The following is a 24427-nucleotide window of genomic DNA, read 5'->3' on the forward strand; positions in this document are numbered from 1 at the left end:
AAAGAGCACAGATTATCGTGGGACAAAATTCGGTCGGTCAACTTACAGTCCCGCATTATTCTTTCTTGTGGCTTCATGCTTCCCGCATCATGCTTCACGGTGTAGCAATCGTCCCAAGACGGACTATCTGCGACACATCAGATTAAGGCGTCCGGATCAACTGCGAAAAGACAGGGAATGGAATTCTACGTCAATCTCTATGCTCCACAGCAAGGATCTCTAGCCAAAGCAACCAAAAACGACCAAAGAAAAATTACATGAAATCCATCATCAAAGCCAACCAAAAAGAATATGTCATGAACGTGAAAGGCATCAAAGAGGACCAGCCACCAAGCGAAACATCCAAGGCATGTTCATCAATATGGCTGTTAGATCTTCTGACCAGCAGAAGCAGCCTTGACATCCTCTTCCGAGCTCATAATCTGGACCTTGATGGCTCCAGTCCTGGGGTTGGCGGCCGTCTCAAAGGCCTTGATAGCATCCTCCAAGGGAAAACGGTGTGTCACAAGCTTCTTCAAGTCAATGACACCGTTCTTCACCAGACGGATCGCGCGAGGCCAGGTGTTGCAGTACCGGTACTGATACTGCAGGTCAATCTCCCAGGTACTTAGGCGCATGAACGGGATGGTCATCTCGTTCTTTCCCACACCGATCACGAAGACCTTGCCGCCGAACTTGACACTCCAAATGGCAGAAGCAACACTGCTCTCCACTCCAGTGCACTCCATGGCGATGCGAGGCCTCAAGGCGCCGGGACCAGAGCCCTCTCCATCGTTGAAGACATTGATGATGCCCTCTGCGTTCTGCTCGGCAGAGAGACCGATCTGCACCTTGTAGGTGCGGACGTCAGGCACCAGCGACTTGGCGAACTCCAACCGACCCTCGTCGATGTCGGTGATGACAATGGGGCTAGCTCCAGCAGCACGGGCACTCAACAGGGTGATGAGGCCAATGGGGCCAGCGCCAGTGACCAGGCATGGGTCACCCAGACGAAGGCCACTGCGCTCAATACCCGCCAGTGACACACTCAGAGGTTCCAAGAGCGCACCATCTTCATAACTCATATCGCCAATCTTGTGGCACCAGATGGCCGGGTGGTTGACATAGCGACGCAGCAGGCCGTCGACAGGAGGGGTGGAAAGGAAGAGAACTTTTTCACAGCCATTGTAGCGACCAGTCAGGCAGGGTTCACAGGCGTTGCAAATGATGTTCGGCTCGACGGCAACACGGTCGCCGGGCTTCAGCGAGGTGACATCGGGCGCAACAGCCACGACTTGGCCGGCGGACTCGTGACCCAGGATATGGTCTCCTGTGACGATCATAGGCCCAATGCAGCCTGCATGCCAGAAGTGAACATCGGACCTGATTCCAGAACCAATCGTTAGCCAGGGAATACGAAGCAAGTCCCAGGGGGACGGAAGACATACCCGCAGATTCCGGTACTGCGAACTTCGATGGTAACCTCGCCAGGCTTCAATGCCTCGCCGCTCTTGACCTCCTCAAGAGTGGGCTTCGCTTCCGCAACCCACAAGTCATGCTTAGTGTTTGTGAAGACGCCAATGTTGGCCTTTTCGAGCACAGTTGCGGTCGCCATGATGAGGGGGTGAAGGGGATGATTGGAGGGGGAGGACGGAATGGACAAAGAGAGAGCGCAAGGGATGAGAAGTTGGGAAGCGGAGGAGATCTACCAGGCTTAAGTACTCTTTCGTAACAGCGGTCTACTTACCCCTCCGCGATAGGCACTGGGATCATGCTCCAACGTGACAGGCTGGCAGTAGCTGATTCCTTCGCCACCGATAGGAGCTTTGTCAAAAAGAAAAAAGCAACACAGCGGGCCCAGGCTGGTCATGGATGGTCGATCATTGAGTGCTGTGGGACGGTGGATTTGGAGGGGAGGTCATCCACTCGCTGCATTTATCCGGTGGCCCTCGAGACGCGGGGTTTGGTCTGGGGCAGCCCCCATTGGCCCGCTTTTCGGCCAGAACCCCCGCCGGTCGCATTTCAGGGCGTCTTGCTCCAGGGTATGAATACTGGATAGCGAGTACTACCCTGGATAGCGTCCTGGAAACACGAGCTTGAGTGCCAAAGTAAGCTTTAGAGGCACAGTGGCTTGCTCGGAAGTTCTGCGCCAGCTTCCCTGCAGTGGGAACGATGTGCCGGAGCTCTTATCAACTTATCGGCCCAGTTTCGCCTCAGAAGCTCGAGCAGGTATCAGAGAGACGATCAGGGAATGAAAGCACGCAGTAGCATCAGACCACAGTGACATCCCCCTGCGATCACCTTCATATTCATCTTCTATCTGAAACGGTTTCAACTGCTTGCATCCATACCCTCGGACAACATCCATCACAGTAACAAAACAGCAGCACGGTGTATCTGCTCGGTTAATTCACACCGACCAGGTTATTTGATCGGTCTATTCTTGGATTTCTCACCCACACCCAGATCCTTATCCATCCCGACTCCTTCACCTGACCCAATCCCCACGGCTTCAATTCCATGTTGTATTGTTGGCTAGAACATTACGGAGTAACTCGATGCTTATTACCCGGAGTGGCAATTCTCCGGTGGGACTGGGCCCGTCGGTGGAGTCGGTTGCCTTACCCACTTGCTCTTATTACTCCGTTGTTTGAGGATTGAGCTCGGACAGGCGGTTACTTCGGGTATATTTCTGTTATTATTGAAGGGAATATGACTGCTGTTTAATGTGAGCATGGGAGCATGGGCCCGATTCTATGGACTTTTTGGGCAGGAAGCATAGATAATGGATCTAGGGCCTAGGATGGGCTCAAGCAAACTGTATATCTACTCCGCATATACAATCGGTTAAATTACCCTTCTTGGCTAGCATAGACTTGACTTCCATCACTATTGTACTAAGTACCAAGTACAGTTCAGGCATTTTGCATCCTGCTGCCAGGTGACAGTCAAGCTTATTCGAAGACCGTTACAACCATTCCAGCTACTGCTACTCGGTATGCTATTCAACCGAGATGGGTGAATTCTTTGATAATTGGAGATCTAGTCACATTGGCTGTAATATAGCAAGCCAATTCCTCATATAGCACTATGAACTAAGGCAAGGATAGTAGTTCGAAGCATAAGGCGAAGCAGTGGAGCTCCAGATCCTTCTGGAAGAAGTTAAATGGACCTCCGTGAGCTAATTTTCACATTGCTTACTTGAATACAGCTTACTTTGCTCTACCTTCAACCCGAGATGACCTTAAGTCTCTATTAAAGATCAGCATATGGTTACCACATCTTAATTGTAACCATAACCCCCTCACAACAGTATTTTCATTCATAAATCTCCCTCGACTAAATTGGAAACGACTTAAATCGCCTGTGTATCCACTCTAATTGTAATATACCCAATCAATCACTGGTCACGTCCTTCCCATCTTTCAGAATGACCGACACGAGAGCACTATTCGCCCCCGTATTTTCAATTCATACGTATCATCAAGAACCCTAGTGATCCCTAAGCTCCATCACAGAAGCATATAGCTACAACGCCCTACATAGCCTCCTGATTAAACGCTTCATCCAAGAAAACCTCACCCGTACTCACGGTTTTGGCACAGGCTATAGTACTTTCGTGTACCCTGCTCTTAGACTTCTGGGTCCTTTCCCGGATTAGCACTCTCATCTGGTGTCAGCATGATCTACAACCTGCAAGACACTATGTCATAAGAGTCATTCGAGAAGGTATACCTATCGGTTCAGTTCTGGAATCAGGAGACCCTGTTACTTGGTCCTGGGCTGCGAGGTAGTTATGCGTGGTGGCTGGGTTTTTGCAAAATAGAAGTGAGGGGATTGTGTTTTTTGTATGCGATTGATAGAGAAGGAAGGGGGGTAAGTTGGTATATTTGTAATGGAGTCTTTCTCATCTATGTACCGGGTACTGAATGGTGTATAATTCCTGCATAACCCGTCCAAACCATTTTATGCAAGACGATTATGAGCCAGCGTGCGTAGGTTGTCTGATTAGCTGACGGATGGAATATGGAGCAGGAAATAAAAGGCTGCTTGATTTATATAATAAGTAAATAAGTGTCAAGACAGTGGGGGGAGATGCATAAAAGACACATCGAGTCTAGCTAGGCCCATCGACTAAGCTGGAGTGCCATGCCTACAACTAAACCGAGAACCTCCTGATCTCTTGACCATCTACTGCAACAATCGATGAGAAATTGGAACTCAATTGAACAATCCAATAACGACATTATATCATACAAGCCAAGGCCCAAGGTTATCCGCCATATACAAGACCTCCGTCCCGCAAACAAGCTGCTTCCCTTCCATGGCGCCACAACAGAACATTCAATATAGTGGTATCAAGTTCGAACGTGGCGAATAAAACGATTAAAGGAAACGTGATCATCGTCGGTGGTATGTGTTGTTTACCAACCACCGGGGCCACCGGGGCCAGGGGGTCCGCCAGGGCCGCCACCAGGGCCGCCGGGGCCTCCAGGACCACCAGGGCCACCGAAGCCACCAGGGGGACCGTCAGGACCACAGCAGTCACCGCAGCAGCAGAAGCAGTCGAGGCAGCAGCAGCAACTATTGGAGATGAGTTGTTAGTTCTACTCCATTCAAAAGTGGGTCGTTTAGGGTGGTAGCTTACTCGTCACCGCCAGGTCCAGGGGGAGGACCACCACCACGCAGGCTCATGGTGTTGTTTGGTGTCTGAGTTTCTGAAGTCAGTGCGCAAGCTTCGATTGCTAAGGTCGGGATAGAACGTACAGGTTGGCCGGTAACGACCTCGGTGGTAGGACCAGCAGGGCTTTGGGGCTGGGTCATGGTGATGGTGTTGGGGTCCCAGGTGGCCTCCGGGGCCGACTCCTTGTTGGAGGACTTGAACCAACTGAAGATACCTTCGCCGAACATTGTGTCTGAGGTATGTGAATCTTTGTTTGGTCTGAGAAATGCAATGCGCAAGAGAAAGCAATGGAGGTAGGGAACAACTCGGCTTAAGAATCAAAGGACAGCAAATAAATGGACCCCAAGCTATATAAGGCTAACCATTCAGAGACGTTGCTCATGAAACGAGCCATACTATGAACAGTTAGAGAGCCCAATCAAATGAGTTGTCTGCCTCATTTCTGATTCTAGAATTGGACCATGGTCCTACGGGGTGGAGACCCATTGATCTTGGCTTTGATGGGTTACGTATACACTTGTTAGGCAGACAATTTAGTGTCCGACAACAATCCTCTGGGATGAGCCTTGCGGTTGCTTCTCCTATACGTATAAGGCTTGATTGGACATTGGTGCATAACCAAATAGGGGTGCGAGGCCTGAACCTGTGCGCTTCAGAGGCTGCCAATTCGTGAAGGGTAGATGTCCAAGCACCGGGACATAAGACCGGTGCCGACACGCTGCCGACCCAAATCAATAGAGGAACTCAAATTTCCGCCGCTGGCAATAGGGAAGCAGATCAATCGGACAATTTTCATGGAAAGGCGAGATCGGCCATTCTCAGCTGCCAAAACCTTAACGATGTGGCATGGAGGATAAAGCTTAACCCGGCCGGGAAGGCTTGGTGACCTGTGGAGTTCTGCGCCACACAACCAAAAAAGCCTTGATTGGGCTTTTGTACAGCTGTACCAAAGATGATGCGGTGTCGGGTCACTCGCACGATCAAGGCGCATTGTGAAAAGCAAAGCCACGATGCAGTCGTGGCACGATACACAAAAGTTGAACCGAAATGATGAAGCGGTGGCGCTGGCATGACTCAGCGGCATATTACGGGTGGATCTCCGGGAATTGAGTTTGTCTATCACGTGATATGACCAGGCACAGCAACCGTCGATGCAAAGATCGATCCACCTTCGTTTTCTATCAGCCGATCAGAGCCATTTGTTGGCCACGAGAGGCTGAGATCGACACCAAACACCAGATGAGACCCCTATAGATCTACCGTGCAGTCTATAATGGGCTTCAGGTCGGCTAAATTAACATCCATAACAGGGGTCCGGCACTTCAAAGTTCGAACACCTTCGATCGATCAATAGTTCAACCGCCTAGCTTTGTCGCCTTTCCTGATAAGGCAAATAGGGACATCTGCTTCGAACTTTGACGCTGTTCGCCTGCTACGGTGTTGGCCCATCATCAGCACTCTGCTTCCTAATATGTACGAACGTGTGCTTGGCTTAATCGCCGATTAAGTTCTCGAGGGGCTCTGTTCACATCGAAGTGGACAGTGTACGCGGAGAAGGTTGTTTGCAAATCAGACCCTGGACACTGGAACGCCCCGCTCAGGTAGGAGTGGATGAGTGGCTGATAGTAGATCCTCCTGGGCTTGAGCATGTTATTCATCAATTGCTCTCGAGTTATGCAATGCATGCCACATAGAAGGTGCAATCTTTCAATGCTTCTTGGCAGTCGAAATCCAGCTACCCCCGTATCTGTCGGGAATATTCGATAGTCATATTGGGTTGGCTCGAGTTGACCCTGATCTTAAGAACACTATTATAATCGATGACGCACGTAATGATGAAGTCACTGAACCTCGAGAATGCCCAAACCATATCCCAACGTAGGTTGTCGTCGTAACAGCCATATCACTTCAATGCTTCAGCACGGTCCTTCAGATCCTGATTGAATTGGCCAAACTGGCCTAGCATCTTCCTCCCCAACAGCGAGGGTCCCATCAAGAACGAAATAGGTCCAGAAAACTTCTCTGTCTGTTTAAAGATCGTCGAGGAGCCGTTGTTGGCCGGTTCCATGTGAAAGCTGTGGAGACCGGCAATTAAGCCAAAGACCGGGGGTCCTTGCCATTGAAATAGCGAATCTGAATTCTCCTTTTCAATAGATTCGATTTTAGCTTTGTTCAGCTGTACCCACTGCTCCGACTGGCGAACGTTGGACACATGCCAGAGGAACTAAGTCAACGTACCTTAATCTCGGCAGTAAACTTCATACCGTCAATATCGCATTTGATCTTATCTCCTGGCTGTAGGGATCGCAAGGACTTGGTCTCATCTTCTGGTTGAAGTAGCTTGATAAAACTAGTGTGCCACTCTGGGTACTTGGAGAAGTCGAGGAGCTATGGTTCAATAGAAGTGATCAGCGCCTGTCTTCCAGCAACTGAGGCTGATCTGGTACATACGGCTTCTCGTACTTGTGCTGGCGAGGCGGCAATTTCGACCTGGTTTTCAATCATCTTGTTATCCTGGCTGAGTTCTTGGTCTTTGATCGAGCCTCGAATATGTTAGAATTCAGAAACAGTAAAACTCTGGAGCAGAGAATAAGCACGACTTTATACAGCAGCTGTAGAGAGTCAGACTCGCACAGCCTTGCCAAGATACGGGACCTTGCCAATCAGAGACCGATGAATTGACCCCGGACAAAGAGCAGTGCCTAATCTTATCTAGCTCGAAGTAGTGCGCCTTGGATGGCAATCATCATGGATTATTAATTGGCAATAAGACATGGGGAGCAATACGAGGGTTATTAGTAATCGCTTGATAATTATGCCATATCTGGTTCCTGGCTCTTACGATAACAAAGCTTCGTCCGATCGAAAACTGGCGATGCTAGGTTTATGAAAATCATAGCGGCCGTTCGGAAAGCTGACACAAGTTCTAAGTTGTACGAATGATTACACACGTGGTTGCAGGACATGCGAGCGGTCATGCAATGCCAACAAGAAACCAAAAATATGTCAAGTAGCAGACTGCCCGCTTAACAAAATGTGCCTCATGGCGCTACAATGTTATCGATCAGACATAGCGTCTTGCATCCAAGCCTTGAGCAAGCGATTTCAGAGCATGCCAAGCGTAGTTATCATCTTTAATTATGCCCTCACTCAATATCCCTGGACTATTCGGTGATCCTAGTGACTGGCTATGTGTTCTCAAGCGCAGCTATCTGAAGTGTAACCCGAGGAACATATCATTGGGGCTGTAGCGTCATGCTGTTCGGATACCGATCGGAATTCTTCAAGTGACATAAGCATGCCCTGGTAGTTAGTTAGTTAGCTAGTTAGCTGATTGAGCCATGCGTGTCAGCAAGCCAAGCAGTCGAATTGATAAATGCCGCAACCATTAGATAGAAAGTAAACACGGCATTAGGCGGAAGGGTAATCGCAAACGTTATAATAGAACAGCTAAGCAGAGCTAACAAGACTGGAAGCATTAGATGGTTAATTGTAGCATGATCAATTGATGAATGGCCGTGAGAAAACATGGACTATAGGTTGAGGTTGGCAAACATCACATCGAGGTGATGGCCACCGATAAACAAGGTAGAACCACATCACGTGACACGGAAGTGGAGGCTCTTCCCTGAACTTCCCGAACTTCAAATCTCAAATCTGGTCCTGCAATTGCGCGACGATTCAGTGTCACCGGCTCTTGACCATACCGCCACCTGCGACTTTTCAGAGTCATTCTTTCTTTTTAGCGTTATATCCCCTCCAGTGGTCTTCAAGATGCCCGCCACCGCGTCCCGTGCCGTGCTGCGGCAATCGCAGTTCCTGACCCGCCGGTCTGCGGTCAGGTACGCCTCTTCGACCTCAGAGGCCGCTTCCAAGGCTAGTGAGACTGCTTCCTCTGCTGCCTCCAAGGCGTCTGAGGGTCTGTCTCGTGTCTCCTCGTCCGCTGGCCCTGCCATTTCCAGCGCCGCCCAGGGTCTCGGCAGTGCCTTGAGGAAGGTTGGTGGAAGGACCGGAAAAGTCATTGCTTTTGTCGATTGTAAGCGGACGCTCCATGCTATTTGCTCTGAATGACCCCTTCACGTTCCAATTGGGATGGTATGGTGATGGCGGCAATGCCAGCCTCCCTCTCTGTGAATCACTCCTTGAGTGGAGCCATCCCCGGATTTTCTGTCATATATCTCTCGGAGCCTTGCTAATCATCTGCCGCAACAATGCAGCCATGATACCCCCTACCGTCTACTACTCGAAGGTCGGTCTCGAGCTCGCCAAGTTGGTCTTCCGTGGCCAGAACATGACTCCTCCGTAAGCGCTCCTCGCCATCTCAACCACAAGAACCTTGTCCACTAACGCCGATTCCAGCAACCTGGCCACCTTCCAGACTTACTTCCAGCCTCTGACCAACGCTTTCCGCAACCCCGCCGCCTTCAAGAACTCGAGCTTCGCTCCCTCCAACATCCTGTCCCGTGTTCGCAGCGCGGACAAGAAGCAGATCGCTCTGGCCGGTGTCACCGCCGCGGAGGTCATCGGTTTCTTCACCGTTGGTGAGATCATCGGCCGTATGAACCTCGTCGGCTACAAGGGAGAGCCTGAGCACCACCATTAGATAAATACCAAGCCGTCGTGCCTTAGCCTGTCTTCCTTCCCTTTTCCGCTTTCCTTTGTGTGCTGTACTATTGTATGATAGACGATGGAATAAACTGTTGTCTGAGGTTGTGCAATACGGGCGATTGCGTATGTTGCGTTGAATATCAGTCTTAGATTTCATGATGCAAGTGGACATGTTCTGGGTGCTCATTGGGGAATATCATAGACCGTGGTAGTCATCATTTAGCCATTCTACTGGGCCTCCCCAAGGGACTGTCACGTGTCCCAGTAATACGTAGTCCGTCTAAATCATCTTGTCGGGTCGATCGGGATATATCAGAACTTGCCATCACATCAAGAGCGATCTTTTTGATAGCAACAAAGGCCGGGGCGTGTACCAAATCTGAAGTAGGTAGAGGATGTTGAGATTCTAAGATTGCTGTTCTTCTATTGATGTAGGGTCATTGTATACAAGTTAGAATACTCCACTTTCATGTCTTTGCTGGAGATCTGAGACGATCCGTTGTATGGAGATGAAAGGAAGGTTGCTTGCCTCTGATTGGTCCGTGCGGGAAAGAATTTCAGCATCGAACTTTTTCCCTCGTTAAGTCCGAGTACTCGACAACCATCAAAGCAGGCTCGCGATCACCGGGACCCGGACACACGTGTCCATTTAATAAACTTAGTCGCATGGATTGATATCCTCATAATATAAAATGGATGCGTTCAAGTTATTGACAAGGTCCACCAAGTTTAAGGCTGGTAGATCCCTGTCTTCAACACTGCCTTCCAAAGGCAAGGCCGAGAACCCCCAGCTTTTCCGTGACGCACAGGCTGAAAAGCTGCTGGAGACTGGGAAAAAGAGAAAGCGGGCGCAGACTGCGGGCGATTCAGATGCAGAAGATGCCGATGCTGCCGATCTAGATTTCTTCGGTTCTGGTAAACGGTCTGCGGCCAGCGCATCATCGAAAAAGGACCAGGAGGGAGACCAGGACGGACCTGCTGATCAGAAAGATGCATCCGATTCCGAGGGTGATGAGTCGATGGATGAAGTCCAGCGCCGGACGATCCTGAACTCCCACAAGATCAAGGTCACTGATATGCGCGATTTTGAGGAAGTTCAGCCCGTGCAGCCTCCCAAAGAAGAGTCTAAGAAGAAAAAGAAGAAGAGAAAGCAGCAGGAGGAAGAGCCTGTCCAGACTCTCAGTAAGAAAGAACAGAAGAAAGCCCGTCGGCTGTTTCCCCAGCCTTTGGTGTCCTTCAAGGAGCTGCGCTCGAAATACAACATCTCCCGACGGCTTGCGGAGAACATCGCTGACCAAGGCTTTACGGTTCCTACTGAAGTCCAACTGGGAAGTCTTCCTTTGTTGCTTGGAGATCGGTCGGTCTCTCAAAAGTCGGGAACTGAAGAGAGTATTGAGCCGGATTTGTTGGTTGTTGCACCCACGGGAAGTGGCAAGACACTGTCATTCATGATCCCAGTGATCAACAAGATCGTTCGACACCATCATGCTCAGTCAGAAGAACGCGGCATCTTCTCTATTGTGATCGCCCCAACCAAGGAGCTCGCCAGCCAGATTGTCAATGAAGGCAGGAAGTTGGCCCAGGGTACTGGTGTGAAGATCACATTGATGAAGAAGGGCATGCAGGTAGTAGAGCGTGATGATGACGGAGATGACAGCAAAGACATTCTGGATGAGGATGACTCGGAATCATCTGGTTCTGAGGATGATGAAGTCACTACAGAGAAGAAGAGCAAGGGGAAGGCGCCGGTCACCAAGAGCGACATCCTCGTAACGACACCACTGCTTCTGGTTAACGCGCTCTCTGCAAACCGGACCAAGCCGATGGCGACTCTTCCTCTGGTAAGGAGCTTGGTTTTGGATGAGGCGGACGTTCTCTTGGACCCTCTATTCCGCGACCAGACACTCGACATCTGGCGCGCTTGCACGCATCCTGAGCTTCGAGCAAGTCTCTGGTCAGCGACGATGGGGTCAAACATTGAAGATCTTGCCAAGTCGACTCTCAAGGAGCGGAAGGATACCCTAAGTCAGACCAAGTCCTACCCGTTACTTCGTCTCGTTGTTGGACTGAAGGATTCTGCTATTCCAAACATCAAGCACAAGCTGGTTTATGCTGCAACTGAGCAAGGAAAGCTGCTCGGACTGCGACAGCTCCTCCACCCCGCCGCAGCTTCAGCTACGGACGTTCGCCTCCGCCCACCTTTCTTGATCTTTACCCAAACGATTCCCAGAGCTGTCGCTCTACACTCCGAATTACGCTACGACATTCCTCCCGAGGCGGGTGGTTCGTCCCGCATTGCTGTCCTCCACTCTGATTTGTCAGACGGCCAACGGTCCGAGATCATGAAGCAGTTCCGGAAAGGTGAAATCTGGATCCTCGTCACGACGGATCTTTTGGCCCGTGGCGTTGACTTCAGAGGCATCAACGGCGTTGTCAACTACGATATCCCGAATTCCGCTGCCGTTTACGTTCATCGTGTGGGCCGCACTGGCAGAGCTGGTCGTGAGGGCGGTATTGCAGTGACATACTACACTAAGGAAGACATTCCCTATGTCAAGAGCATTGCCAATGTGATTGACGTCAGTGAGAAGCTACGAGGAACCTCCGAGGAGAAATCTGTGCAGAAGTGGTTGTTGGATGCCCTTCCTGATCTCAGCAAGAAGAACAAGAAGGAGTTGAAGAAACATGGTGTTAAGGCCAGACAGACCCAGGGCACGAAGGACGACAGGAAGACGAGAATCAGTACCAAGAGCGGTTACGAACGTCGCGCCGAAAATAAGAAGAAGGCCATCATTGAAGCTAGCCGCAGCAAGAAATCTCAACCGCAGTCGGGTGCAGACGCTGGTAGCGACGAGGAGGGCTGGCAAGGTCTTGAGGATTAGCTTGCTATGGTCATGGCTCGTGCTTGACCTGTGGATGTTTCTGTACAAATACCAAAATCTAGCTTACGATTCCCCAATTCAGCACTGGATATAGATCATGAATTGTCATTTTTCATTTTTTGCACTTGCTGTTCAATCAAGTTCCGTTTCAACCGCAACGGCTGAAAATCGTTGTCCAATTTGCCCTGTTCCTCCAGTACACCCTCCAACTCGTCCCCATCCCGATCAAAGTATAGCGCCCAAGCCCCATCATCCTCCTGCACGGCCACAAACTGGCAGTTCTCCTCCAGCGTCACGGTGGTCTCCTCCTCGTCCCAGTCCCAGGGCCCAACTACATGTTCGCAGCTCATTGTCCGATTCCCATACTTGACTTCATGAGTGTCTTTATCCGCGTAAATCCAACCGAGCATAGGCGGGTTATCCGAGATGGTGGTCGCCAGTCCGTATCCCCGTTTGAGGTCTTTCAAATGATCCGGCTCGGGGTACTCGATATAGAACGCCGCGGCAGTATGTGCAGGAACTTTTCGTTTGGAGGGTATAGGATCATCGAGATATACCTATGGGATGACATGGACTCGTCAGTCAGGCTGACCTGAGATACAAAAGAGGGGAACTATGTCAAGGGGAATGATTGTACCTTGGAATTCCTCAACACCACCCGTAACCCTTGGACCTCATCATCTGGCTCCTCATACGGTGGTGGAGCAACATCGATGTTGAATTTGGCCATGCGTCTTTCGTCGTTCTTTCTCTCGTTTGCTTTGCGCTGTTCGCTCACCCCCATCGCGACGCCGGTGACGGTGGGGATGGCGGTTATTGCGAGGAGGCCGATCACCATATTGGTTGTTGTATGGTTTAAACTTATCGGGTTGAAAGATGTGAGATTGAATGATGAATTACTAGAGGATCGAAATCCTGGCTGAAGAGCATGAATAGGGGTGTTTAGTATGGACAGGCATGCAAAGAGGACCGATTATCACTTATCGCTGGTGGCGGTGCCGAGCAGCGTCATATGTCATCGGTGGCTGACCCGTGCACTGGTGCCTGATGTGGATGCCTGGCTAAAGAAAGGTGCCGATCGGCGGCAGGCCCACTCTCAGCTCTCATCAACATTCACATGCAGTGACCATGAATCATGTCATCGGGGCTTGTTCGATCTTCTTTACTTTTAAGGGAGCATCCTATAGGATGGCATGCAGTGTCTGCTGTTTCCTTGATTTTCAAGAATGAGAAAAGGAATGTCCCTTGGAGTCCAATATTGGACCCTCTCTCGCCTAAGACCCTCCGACACCTATGGAGAGTGAGACTGGTAACGCTCCTAAAGAACATCATTTGCTGAGAGCTATGTGGCTGAATAGTTTGGTTAGATATAGGAATGGCTTCATATGCGATCGCTGCGGTGAAGCGCTCACAGTATATCTCCGCCTTCAAGATGAAGATCTATAACCGTAATTCACTGTATTGGATTGAGCCTTTGCGCTACTCCTACAAACATCACTCATATTACTGAATTTTCAAGCCAACTTGCGATCCGAAGCAGTGGCAGGGGTCATGCTATGACTCTACCCATCACAGGTATGTGGAGCTCAGGTACCTGGAATGCCCGGGAAATGAAAATGAAGCATTGACCTATTAATTTCGTTGTGCAATGGAAAAGTAATTCCATTGACTCATCCCATTCGTGAATAACTAGAGGGCGTACTTAATGACCGGAGTCATCATAAGTATGTATACGATGCGTCGGTAAGGGACCGAGGGATCGTTTTTTTCACCAATTATGCCAGACCTTTCCTGCAACTCCAGGCACCAGATACTGAATATGCCTACGGAGTAGAACAGGCAGCAACGGCCTACCATATGGAGTACCTGGTTGTCCATCCTATTTAAGGCTATTGTCCTTCGTCGTAAAAGCTTCTAACCACCGCAACTTTCTATACCTTCCTGAGACCTCCTCAGGAAATGAGTCCAACACCTTCCACAATGCACGATGAGAGCAAAGGTAAGTGACTTCTCCTAGTGGTATTATACTTTAGGATTTTTCCTCGGTTTGCCAAAGCTAACCCTGCCAAGCACTGCATTGCAAACATGAATATCATCTTCCCGATTGGTTTGTGGCGGGAAATGTCAAAGTCAAGACGGATGATCGGACAGGAATACGTCTACTAAGGAACAGTAGCCCCCTCCGCAGGAAGGACAGATGTTCTAAACATGTTGATAACGGTGGACGCATCTGTGAGGCGAAAGACAAGCAATCTGAAGTCGTTGATCAGTTTGAATTCCAAGAGGATCAATACGCGGAGCTTCATGACCTTGCTGCGGCAGCTCTATTTAGCAAGGCTTTGTTGCCTGGCAAGAAGGAATGCGATGTGGGACCTTTTGTGGCAGTGGAAGCTGGTAACTTTACCTACACCGATGCCATAATCGCGCACCTAGCGAGAGATATAGGTGCAAGCTATATCTCAGTTGGAGCTGAGGAACTGTACAACCTCGCTCGTGACTTCCACCAACAAGACCACCCAGCTCAACGCTTTGAAGGCTGCTCAATAAAAGTAGCTCCTGTTTGCAAGGATGCAACCAAGCAACCAATTTCCCTGGTTGAGATCTTGAGAGAAGATGAACCTGATGGTTCAAATAAACCTTGTGACTCTGATGACTCTGATGACTCTGATAAAAACTTCGACGAGCCTGGTGATCACAATAGCGACACCGCATACGCCATACTCGAAGACAGAGATTGCATGATCAGGTACCAATTTGCAGCTAGCCAGTGCTCACGCACTCAGTGTTCAATCAAGGCAATTATAGATGCTCATCGGGCAAAGGCTGTTCAGCAGCCCCCATCACCTCACAATCCTCACAAGGTGATTTCTACTCAAGTTTCACCTGTTATACTCCATCTTCGCGAGCCTGGTGAAATCTCCGACATCTCCAAGGAGGTCATCAAAAATTTCAAGAATGCTGTTTTGGACCGTTGGAACAAGAATGAACATGTGTTGCTTGTCGCAAGCGAGAACCACTACGCTATAGAATCTGGGCTGGACATTGACAGTTCCCTCAAAGTTAGGTTCAAAATGTCGCCAGAACAAAAGGTCGCATGCAGAACAGAGAGGGCTCATCTTCAGGCTTCACGCAGGATCAGGAAATTGAAGAAGGCTACACGCCACAGGCTCCCCAGAGGCTTTGCCTCGGAACTTTTATCCGATGCGACACTAATGGATATACCTGACCATTTAGTCACAACAGCTCTAGAACCTTATGGGAACTACGACCGGATAGCTAACCAAATTCTTGGTCGAGCCTGCATGAAAGGAACCCTGGAGCCCAGCGACATGCACGAGATTTTAATGCGGGCCAATGATAAGAAAAGGAAAGCAGAGGAGCCACCGAAGGATGAACTTCTAGAAGCCAATGAGCTTAGCGTTTCTGAGAAACTAGCAAGGATCAGGGACAAATGTACCGAGTACGAGCTAGGGCTTTGTGAATTTGTCGTCGATTCAGGTAAGGGCCTCGCGTGCAGGAAGGATTTCCCCAGGCTAATAGCACGACAGAAGCGCAAAACGTTACCTATGACGATGTCATATTGGCGCAGAGTGTGAAGGATCACATGAGACATCTGGTCCATATGTCTAAAATCCGATTTGAGGGCTCTTCGACGATACTTCTCGAGAACACTCGGGTTACTGGAGCCTTGCTCTATGGGCCTCCCGGCACTGGGAAAACTCATCTAGCCCGTGCAGTCGCTAACGACTCCAAAGCAACTATGCTATCAATTAGCCCGGCGGGAATAATGAGCAAATGGGTAGGAGAAACAGAGAAGGCCATTCATGCCGCGTTTACGCTGGCAGAAAAACTAGCCCCTTGTATACTATTCATTGATGAGGTTGACTCCATGTTTTACCGTCGATCATCTGACGATAGACAATGGGAACGGAAAGCCCTAAACCAGTTCCTCCAAGAGATGGATGGCTTGTCTACAGGCAAAGACACGCCATTTGTACTCTGTGCGACAAACAGGCCTATCGATCTGGATGAAGCCTTTCTGCGGCGACTCCCCAAGCATGTCGTGTTCGGGCTTCCAGGCGAAGAAGAAAGGCTCAAGATCCTGCAAATATTCCTCAAGGAACCGGACCTGGATCCGCAGGTCAGCCTGAGAGACCTTGCACGCAAAACAGAAGGCCTGTCCGGCTCAGACTTGCGGGCACTCTGTGCAGAAGCCGCGTTGCATTTTGCTGTGGACGAAGGGCTTTCCCGGACAAATGATGAAACGGGAACCCCGGTCAAACTTCAGCTGAAGCCGAGGCATTTTACCGAAGCGCTTAGAAATATCCACCCAAGTGTCTCGAATCGGTCCCAGGAGGATACAAAAGCATTCAATACACTGTTCAATCGCGATACCACCAAGGTATGTCCGCCTTGAAAATGGGTTCTAGCACCCTGAGCTGAGACCAACATGCAGAACCCTCGGAACGATGAGGATGGGTCAGATCTTGAAACTGCTTTTCTTTAGACTATTCTGGGATAATTTGCTCCGAAGGAATGTTGCTTTAGATTGCTATCACTGTTTGATGTGTCTGGATATGATCACCATTGTAGCCAAAAGTGTCCCATTTATCCAGAGTACCTTGTTGTCCTCCAATCCGCTCTTCCTGAACCTCCATAGTATCACCATCCATCACCTCAGCTACGTAAGAAACAAGAGTCAGTCTGACGTTACGCTTCTGTCTATCAAAGCAACAACCGCAAGACTGTTCCTAGCACATACACTCTGCGGGCTGTCGGACGACTGGGCGCGATAACCATTATACAAGAATATAGTACTTTCAATACCCTTTCCCGAGTTTTCAGAATGATAACTATATGAATACTGGATTGATGGCCGAGAGGAGCATGGATAGATCGGAAATATCAGAAGGGGAAAAAACCACGGTCATTCACTAGATGATTTAAGTACTGTTAAGGCTTCACCTCTGAAGGCAGCTTAGATCACCTGATCGCTTCGCTTTGTGGCCTTCCCCTGCGGCCTCACAATCTACTACCAACCAGGTCATATCATCCTTCCTGATTCGAGTGCTCTAAGCGTGTCAAACTGTATGAGCTTGAGGGTATTCTACGCAGTCCTATGAAGGTATATAATAAAGGCTGATACTCGGGCAACATAGATTGAACTGACCTTGAACTCTCTGCATATTCTTCTTTCCTAGTGCTCATGATCACGAGACTCGAGGCACTTCCGGCCCGTCTTTTACAATATTGCTTCCAATTTTACCACTACCGCAAGATTCCTCTCAGACAGTCAAACCCCGCCTCTTGCTTTACTGTAATCTTTATATAGCATTTCGAAGCTAACACTGTTGCCTGAGACTGCCGTTACGACAGTGGATCCTGCTCTTCAACAGGATTGCGTACGGTGAGTGCATTCAGTGGGTCCTCGTCTTATCAGATGGACTGACATCTAGGCATGCTCTTTTGGAAGTGGAGGTTTCGAACAGTGCCATGCCGGTTAGTTTTCGTTTCTATATTGCCAGTGCGTTGGCTCCATCTCGTTTTTGAATTGGTTAGTGGCTTCCGATGTTTCAATCGTAAATAGGGAGCACGAGGAGGGTCCTCATCAGGATCGAGATGCAAAGAAGTGAGACCTCGCAGGGAGATGATATAGGCCCTGGGGTGAGGCTTGTGGTCATGCAGCGGAACCATCCCTACCCTAGCAGAAGGTCTCCCCTATGTGGTTGGGGACTTCCGACATTACTCAGTGGTACGCAACTTTCAACATTCCGCATCATGGACTCCGTACATCTGCTAATGCCCTCGATGACCTGATCGACCATGCGCCCTCGCATATAGATTTATCCGTCCTATGGGGAGATCGCTCGTGAAACGCGTTTTTGGGTGCTTGGCAGACGGGCTGGAACCAGTGCCATGGCTCAGGGTTGCTGCCTACTCCAGATATTGCCAACCATCGTGAAGAGATGCGGAGCCCGGGTGGGTCAGCCCTGTATTTATTGCTCCTAGCCTCCTAAGCCTAATTATCTAACTGCTATTTTCGCCTAGTTCTGAATATCATCGGCCCACCGCATAACTTTCTACCCAATCATGATCCGATCTCGAAGACGGATGCGAGCATAATACAACGGGCAACTACAGCACCGCTCACCGGGGCCAGGGAAGACCCAAGTCGTGATAGAGTTCAGGACCAAATGGATGGATCCTCCAACGTCATCCTATTCACGTATCTTGCAGACCCACGACGTCGATGTCAATTCGCGCAACTCCTTCCAAAACCGCCAAGGGTGGTCGACCCAAAAGCTATAAAAGAAGGCACCTGGCCGTCCTTTGGGAGTCATCAACTTGATTCTCTCTTTACATTATCCATTCTCTTGGTATCTCTCTAGCCATGCGCTCCTTGAACGTTGCATTGCTCTTCACAGCTGCAGCTGCAGCAGTACCTACTGCTACCTCGTCTTCGGAGTCAGCCACCGTGACTCTTGATTACTGCACATTGACACCGGCTGCAGGAAACAGCTCCATCGGTTACTACAAGTACCAGAACATTCGTTTTGCAGCTGTGCCCACTGGTGACCTCCGTTTCGCAAAGCCCCAGTGGCCTCCTGTCGAGACTACCATCAACAATGGTAGCCTTGCTGAATCCGATGTGGACTGCGCTTCCACTGAGGACTGCTTGTACATGGACGTTTGGGCTCCTGCCAATGCCAAGGGCCGGAATCTGCCCGTGATGCTGTGGACATATGGCGGTACGGCGTCCCCAAGCTGACATTTCCTTTCGAGACAACAGCTGACCAGTCTATCATATAGGTGTTTTCACCGCCGGCTCCAAGTCTCAGAACACCCCGGAGGGTCTGTTTGACCTATCCAAGGACTTCGTCTTCGTTGCTCCCAACTACCGTCTCGGTTTCACCGGCCTGACCAACGGTCCTTCCTTCGTCCACCAGGGTGGTACCCCCAACGCTGCCCTCTACGATGTCGAGCATGCCTTCAAGTGGGTGCACAAGTATATCAGCGAATTCGGTGGTAACCCCGATGAGATCACTGCCGTCGGGTTCTCTGCCGGTGGCTCCATGCCCCTGTTCCAGATGACCCGTTACGGAGGTCATGCCGAGCAGCTCTTCAGTCGCGCCTACATAATGTCCCCCGGCTTCGTCCCTGGTGCCGGCCATGAGCACGGCGAGGCCTTCTACCAGAACGTTTCGGCTGCCGTTGGCTGCTCCGGCGGAGACCTGTCCTGTATGCGTAGTGTTCCCTTCACCAACTTAACTGATGCTGCCAATGATGTCTACGATGACTATGACTACCAGTTCCAGCCTCGTGTTGATGGTGACTTTGTTGCCGACACTTACGAGGCCCAGCTGTACCAGAAGCACTTCAACTTCTCCGGTCCCGTCGTCATCTCCCACGAGCAGCACGAGGCCAATACCGGAACTGACGAGGGCGAGACGACCATCTCTTCAGAGAGCGACATTATCACCAACCTCCGAATCTTCTTCCCCTCCATCACCGACAACGCCATCCAGGAAGCTCTGAAGCTCTACCCAGCCTCAGACTACACCAGCGCGGCTCTCCGCTTCGCAGACATGAGACAATCCTTCGACCTGACAGCCCACGACTTTGCCCTCACCGAAGCCCTCGGCAACAACACCTGGAACGCCATGGTTGCCCTCGAAAAGGCTACTCACGGCACCGACCAGAGCTACTACTGTAGGATATTATCCCCCATCACTCCCATACAACCAACCTACTCACAAGCAAACCAAACTAGGGTACTCCACCTACACCCTCTCATCCTCCAGCAGCAGCAGCTCCAGCTCCAGCTCCTCCGGTGCCGGCGTAGCCATCACCACCAGCTCATCCGTCGACTCCACAGTTGCCGTACGTGTCCCGCTTCCCCAAAATAACTACAACACCCACCTCCATACTAACAAACACGCAACACCACAGCGCAAGATGCAAAAATACTTCCTGTCCTTCGTCCTCACCGGCAACCCCAACACCAAGTGGGCCAATGACAAGCTCTACTGGCCCAAGTACATGAACGGTTCTTACGCGGCCACCCAGCTGGTCTTCAACAATACCATGTACCTCACCCAGGATGATTTGGCCAACGCCAGAAGCTTGTTCTGGAATAAGGCTTTGTGGTACTGAATGGAGATCTGTAGCGGCTGTTAGGGCGTGGGTGTCTGTTCGTCATTGCAGTTACTTGTATTAGTACTTAGCACATAGGATAGTATCATGGGATGACTACATCTAAACTAGATATCTCATCCCATCTCATATGCCATAGAAACTCAATCACGATCTAGATCTGTACCTAAAGCACAATATTAGTAGCAACTAAACCAACACCATCTGACAGCAAATACCCAACCCAGACTCAACCCCATCATACAACCCCTCCCTGCCAAGTCGCCAAGCTCCCATCCACGCGTCCCATCCCGCAAAGTACAAGACCCTCTCTTCCCCCATTTAGGGCTCGCGATCTAGCCTAGTCTTTGCCCGGATCACTGTGGGGAATCTGGTGCGGTGACTAAGCGGAAGCGCTATTTTAGTGCGTTTTGGCGTGGCGTGCAGTGCAAGTGCCGAGTGGTTCTTGTCTATACATAGATTGATCTTCTGAGTTCTGGTAGTATGGACTATGGTGGTTGAAGGGAGGTTTCAGGCTCTGTGGATCTATTCATGGGAGGATTACAATACTTGCAAGATACTCAGGTGATCAGACTTGGTCTGAAAACATCAGGAAGAAGTATGGGTAGATCGCTAGAGCAGACGGATGGTAACGGGCGACCGACCATGTTTTAATAACAGCGCAGACCAACGGTCTTTATCCAGACATTCAGGGTCAATTCATGTTGTAACAAGTACTCACCCATAGAGCCATGGCCGTGTCAAGATATCAGATCAAGGCTTCCCAGGCTTTCGGTGAGAGCTATTTCAACAGTAGAGCTTTGACAACAGTCACCTTGTCAGTTCTGGCGGCATGTTCTAGTTCTGCCTCCTGCTCGAGCAGATCATTTGGAGAACATGTTCTACTGATTTTTTCTTAGCCATATGTCCGGAGTACACTTCCGGGCTACTCTTATTGATTGATTCTGGGCTGGCATTCTGCGCCAGGAGCATTTGACAATATCAGCAGGGAGTTGCAAGCTGCTAGTAACAGGGCAGTTCGGCTGTACGCGCCCTTAAGAAAGGGATCAGTTCTCGCTGTAGGAACTTGTGAGTAGCGGATAATTGGCCACGGTCAGCAGTCCTCATCAGAGTGGTTCTTTAACAGTGTGATCGGACTGAGGTATCCGTATGGGTTTCCAGGAGGACGAGTGAAGTGAAGCACTGCGGGCTTGTTGCCTAAACAGATCACATGTTTCACGGCCTTGGTGTCACTTGGAGCTTCCTCTCAATCTTAACATCTTTGCTGATGAGCTCCTCTGAGGCGACTTTGAGATTGTATGTGAACCTCACCATTAGCACGGATTTAATCCTACTACTCCGAGGCATGTGACAGTATTCAGATCGGATGATCCGGGGTAACACAGGCCTTGACCAGTGCTTCAAGATCCGTTCGTGACACGGATCTGAGTGACACAAGGACGCCGGGAGCCGACGTTTATGGCGAGGTTGTAAATGCGGGATTAAATCATCGTGAGACATGCATGCGTTCTATGATGATCTATTGCTCTAATCTAACCCTCACTATCAGGCTAGGGCCTATCTAGTCTACTTCTAGACTCTATCATCGTGGCTCGTTTCCCTTCGTGACGTCGTGCATCATATATACCAGTAATCGCTCCTTCCTAGAGCTTCTCGCTCCATCCCCAGACGGACCACCAGCACCTCACCTCGAGCGCGCGCCCATCGGCCGACTCCCAATCATCGTATCCGATCTCCTCGCCCTCGTCCACCACCGCCAGCCCGAGCTGTCCCATTCGCTCGCGGAGCTCCTGCACCTGGGGCAGGTATGCATCGCGCAGAGGCATCTCCAGCACGACCCGTGCATCAAGCCCCCGGCTGAGCCAGGGCGTGATCGTGTCGACCAGCCACTTCGGGTGATTGGGCGAGTATAATGGATCAGCAGCGAGGATGAGGTCGTATTGTTCCTCGGCTGTGGGCAGCGGCTCGGGGGTTACGGACCAATCGAGGACTCCGGTAGTGACGGCCCCGCCTGTTCGGTTCAGAAGTTCGACGTTCAGGGCTGCGTTATGTGCCAGGTTCGGGACGATGTCTGGGAGGTCGGTGAGATGGATCGTTGCCGATTTCCCGCGTAGTGCAGCGAAGGAAAGGCCAACCAGGCCAGTACCGGCGCCGAGTTCGAGCGCACGGAGGGTTTTATCCGGGTGGAGTTTCGGGGTGGTGGATGCGGAGGGGACGAGGTTGGGAGTGGTCTCGAGGAGCTTGTGCAGACGTCGGGAGAGGAGGTATGATGAGACCCAGGTCTTCATGCCCAGGTTGTCGGCTGTTAAGGATGGTTCGTGTAGGGTCAGTGTGAACTCTTCGTCCCCAGAGGTGGGGATGGAGAAGACCCGGGACATGGCGGGCATGGCTATGTCAAACACCATGTTAGATGCGGAAATCGCCAACAAAGGTACAATGAACTACGGAGATATGTCTTCTGCATACCGGTTCGACCGGAACGCTCACTGAGGCGGGCTGCAGCGGCGTCCCAGACAGCCTCCCGGAGCTCGTCAGTATCCAGCCATGAGAGCGGGCTGGCGATGATCGAGGTTAAATATCGGGCCACTCCGGCCGGCTGGACCGTTCGGCTCTTCCCCGCCGCCTCGTGGGCAACGGGCCCGAAGCTCCGTGGTTTGACGGTTAGCAACTCCAGGGCTTGGATGAGTTCGGTGCCGGAGGGTTTGGTATGGACCTGGGGGAGATCGAACACTGATCCAGGCTTATCAGTCCATTATCGCTCCGATCTGTCAGGGGCAGCCGAGGGCAAAACGTACCGTGGAGAGGCTCGTCGAGATCGGCGCTTATCATGGTGAACACGTCTGAGGGTGGTGATTAGTCCGACTACGGTGATTGTAGGCCTAATTAGACAACGGGAATCGGATCCTCTTTCTTATATTCGCCGTCTCTGTGGCGAAATAAGATTGGGGGATCTTGGATGCAGGGCAGCAAAAAAAAAGTCGGGATAGCCCAAAGAGGAAAGGCTGGCGTGGGTTGTCCCGCGGATCCGATCCGCGGCGGCCCAAAGGAACACCCGAAGGTAGATAAGAGATGGCAATTCAGCATTGAGGCAAACGACGAACAAGTAACGTTCTAGAACAATGCAGCTAATTTGGCTTGGTATCGAACTCCAAACTCCAGGAACCAATTCCCAACCCCAGAAATCCACTCCGGTAAGACAGGCTCAACCCAACGTGGCCTTGAATCCCAGGTATGCTTGTTCAATGTCAAACGCCAACTCCCGGGCCTGGTCTTCACTGAGCTCCTCGGTTGCACGCATTTGATTCAAGGCAATTAGCCACTGTATGATCTTGCCCCGGTTCTCGAAATCAACATCCGTCACTTTATTGACGGACTGGATCACTTCCGACAGGAGTGGGTGCAGTGCATCCTTTGAGACCATGTTCAGCTTCAGCGCATCCAGGAAGGTGATAAAGTTTTCGGTCGCCGTTAGGATCAGACTGCCCGACGCCCCTCCTGCAGGGCCTGCTGCTGCCAGAGCCATGTTCGCGGCGGGTGTGCTATGGGAAGCCTGTTCGACTGTTGCGGGGAGACCGATGCGGAGACGTTCGGTGGCACGGGGACATTCCAGCTATACAAAAGCTAACAGTCAGCTTCGCTGCCAAATAGACAGAAGTGATACTCACCCCCCAGGTGCGTTTGAAGGTCTCTAGATCGACAAACTCATTCGCAACGGTGTCGTCACCCAGGCTGGACTTGTACTGCTTCAAGAGTCGCGTGCATGTTTCCGTGTACTCTGCCTCTGTGACCACATCTTTGATATACGCCTTTTCGAGACCATCCAAGGTGACAATGATGCCGTAGATCTCAGCCAACGACTCGTAGAGGTCCCGCTCCGCCGAGCTGGAGGCTAGTTTCACTTCCTGCCGCAACAGTCAACCACCGGGCCAGCAACCCACCCCGGCAACACAGACTCACCTCATCGAGATTGATAGACGCCGCCAACGCGGGATTAGGGGTATAGCTGTACGGCGTCGGGGCATAGGATAACGGGCGCTGGGCATACATGACGGTGATGAGGGGAAAGACTGGCAGAGGCGCCGCCCGCGAGAGGGGAAAAGGCGGTCGCCCTGACCGGACC

The 24427-nt window shown here is 50.8% G+C and overlaps 10 protein-coding genes across 10 annotated transcripts; 4 read left to right on the forward strand and 6 right to left on the reverse strand.

Annotated features, from left to right (window-relative positions):
• Nucleotides 1–22: 22 nt before the first annotated feature.
• Nucleotides 23–1873, reverse strand: BO80DRAFT_398007 (NAD(P)-dependent alcohol dehydrogenase). Its single transcript, XM_025717409.1, has 2 exons — nucleotides 1428–1873; nucleotides 23–1362 (listed from the first exon to the last, which is right to left on the reverse strand). The coding sequence occupies exons 1-2, from the start codon at nucleotides 1592–1594 to the stop codon at nucleotides 369–371; spliced, it is 1161 nt and encodes a 386-aa protein (XP_025579770.1). The 5' UTR covers nucleotides 1595–1873; the 3' UTR covers nucleotides 23–368.
• A 2530-nt stretch (nucleotides 1874–4403) lies between these two features.
• Nucleotides 4404–4890, reverse strand: BO80DRAFT_431382 (uncharacterized protein; the record flags this gene model as incomplete). The annotated part of the gene is made up of 3 exons (XM_025720741.1): nucleotides 4404–4563; nucleotides 4628–4689; nucleotides 4747–4890. 3 exons carry the CDS (start codon nucleotides 4888–4890, stop codon nucleotides 4404–4406), a joined length of 366 nt encoding a protein of 121 aa, XP_025579771.1.
• A 1222-nt stretch (nucleotides 4891–6112) lies between these two features.
• BO80DRAFT_499090 (SRPBCC domain-containing protein) lies at nucleotides 6113–7371 on the reverse strand. Its single transcript, XM_025724170.1, has 3 exons — nucleotides 7115–7371; nucleotides 6902–7051; nucleotides 6113–6806 (listed from the first exon to the last, which is right to left on the reverse strand). The coding sequence occupies exons 1-3, from the start codon at nucleotides 7166–7168 to the stop codon at nucleotides 6567–6569; spliced, it is 444 nt and encodes a 147-aa protein (XP_025579772.1). The 5' UTR covers nucleotides 7169–7371; the 3' UTR covers nucleotides 6113–6566.
• A 1012-nt stretch (nucleotides 7372–8383) lies between these two features.
• BO80DRAFT_421481 (F1F0 ATP synthase subunit g) lies at nucleotides 8384–9386 on the forward strand. The gene is made up of 3 exons (XM_025718613.1): nucleotides 8384–8699; nucleotides 8881–8965; nucleotides 9023–9386. Exons 1-3 carry the CDS (start codon nucleotides 8438–8440, stop codon nucleotides 9264–9266), a joined length of 591 nt encoding a protein of 196 aa, XP_025579773.1. The 5' UTR covers nucleotides 8384–8437; the 3' UTR covers nucleotides 9267–9386.
• A 490-nt stretch (nucleotides 9387–9876) lies between these two features.
• Nucleotides 9877–12248, forward strand: rok1 (RNA-dependent ATPase ROK1). Its single transcript, XM_025718614.1, has one exon. It carries the CDS (start codon nucleotides 9964–9966, stop codon nucleotides 12151–12153), a length of 2190 nt encoding a protein of 729 aa, XP_025579774.1. The 5' UTR covers nucleotides 9877–9963; the 3' UTR covers nucleotides 12154–12248.
• Nucleotides 12240–13154, reverse strand: BO80DRAFT_372983 (uncharacterized protein). Its single transcript, XM_025716541.1, has 2 exons — nucleotides 12791–13154; nucleotides 12240–12710 (listed from the first exon to the last, which is right to left on the reverse strand). Exons 1-2 carry the CDS (start codon nucleotides 12989–12991, stop codon nucleotides 12249–12251), a joined length of 663 nt encoding a protein of 220 aa, XP_025579775.1. The 5' UTR covers nucleotides 12992–13154; the 3' UTR covers nucleotides 12240–12248.
• A 665-nt stretch (nucleotides 13155–13819) lies between these two features.
• On the forward strand, nucleotides 13820–16679 carry BO80DRAFT_136988 (ATP-binding protein). Its single transcript, XM_025713643.1, has 4 exons — nucleotides 13820–14152; nucleotides 14224–15651; nucleotides 15702–16555; nucleotides 16610–16679. The coding sequence occupies exons 1-4, from the start codon at nucleotides 14113–14115 to the stop codon at nucleotides 16658–16660; spliced, it is 2373 nt and encodes a 790-aa protein (XP_025579776.1). The 5' UTR covers nucleotides 13820–14112; the 3' UTR covers nucleotides 16661–16679.
• Nucleotides 16680–18544: 1865 nt separating this feature from the next.
• Nucleotides 18545–20307, forward strand: BO80DRAFT_441035 (alpha/beta-hydrolase; the record flags this gene model as incomplete). The annotated part of the gene is made up of 4 exons (XM_025721163.1): nucleotides 18545–18902; nucleotides 18964–19863; nucleotides 19925–20034; nucleotides 20104–20307. 4 exons carry the CDS (start codon nucleotides 18545–18547, stop codon nucleotides 20305–20307), a joined length of 1572 nt encoding a protein of 523 aa, XP_025579777.1.
• A 1503-nt stretch (nucleotides 20308–21810) lies between these two features.
• On the reverse strand, nucleotides 21811–23150 carry BO80DRAFT_421488 (S-adenosylmethionine-dependent methyltransferase). Its single transcript, XM_025718615.1, has one exon. It carries the CDS (start codon nucleotides 22710–22712, stop codon nucleotides 21951–21953), a length of 762 nt encoding a protein of 253 aa, XP_025579778.1. The 5' UTR covers nucleotides 22713–23150; the 3' UTR covers nucleotides 21811–21950.
• A 359-nt stretch (nucleotides 23151–23509) lies between these two features.
• BO80DRAFT_345382 (ESCRT-I subunit protein VPS28) lies at nucleotides 23510–24354 on the reverse strand (the record flags this gene model as incomplete). The annotated part of the gene is made up of 3 exons (XM_025715322.1): nucleotides 23510–23917; nucleotides 23973–24209; nucleotides 24265–24354. 3 exons carry the CDS (start codon nucleotides 24352–24354, stop codon nucleotides 23510–23512), a joined length of 735 nt encoding a protein of 244 aa, XP_025579779.1.
• Between the last annotated feature and the right edge of the window lie 73 nt (nucleotides 24355–24427).

This window comes from Aspergillus ibericus, assembly GCF_003184845.1.
Source record: "Aspergillus ibericus CBS 121593 unplaced genomic scaffold BO80scaffold_3, whole genome shotgun sequence".
NCBI lineage: Eukaryota > Fungi > Ascomycota > Eurotiomycetes > Eurotiales > Aspergillaceae > Aspergillus > Aspergillus ibericus.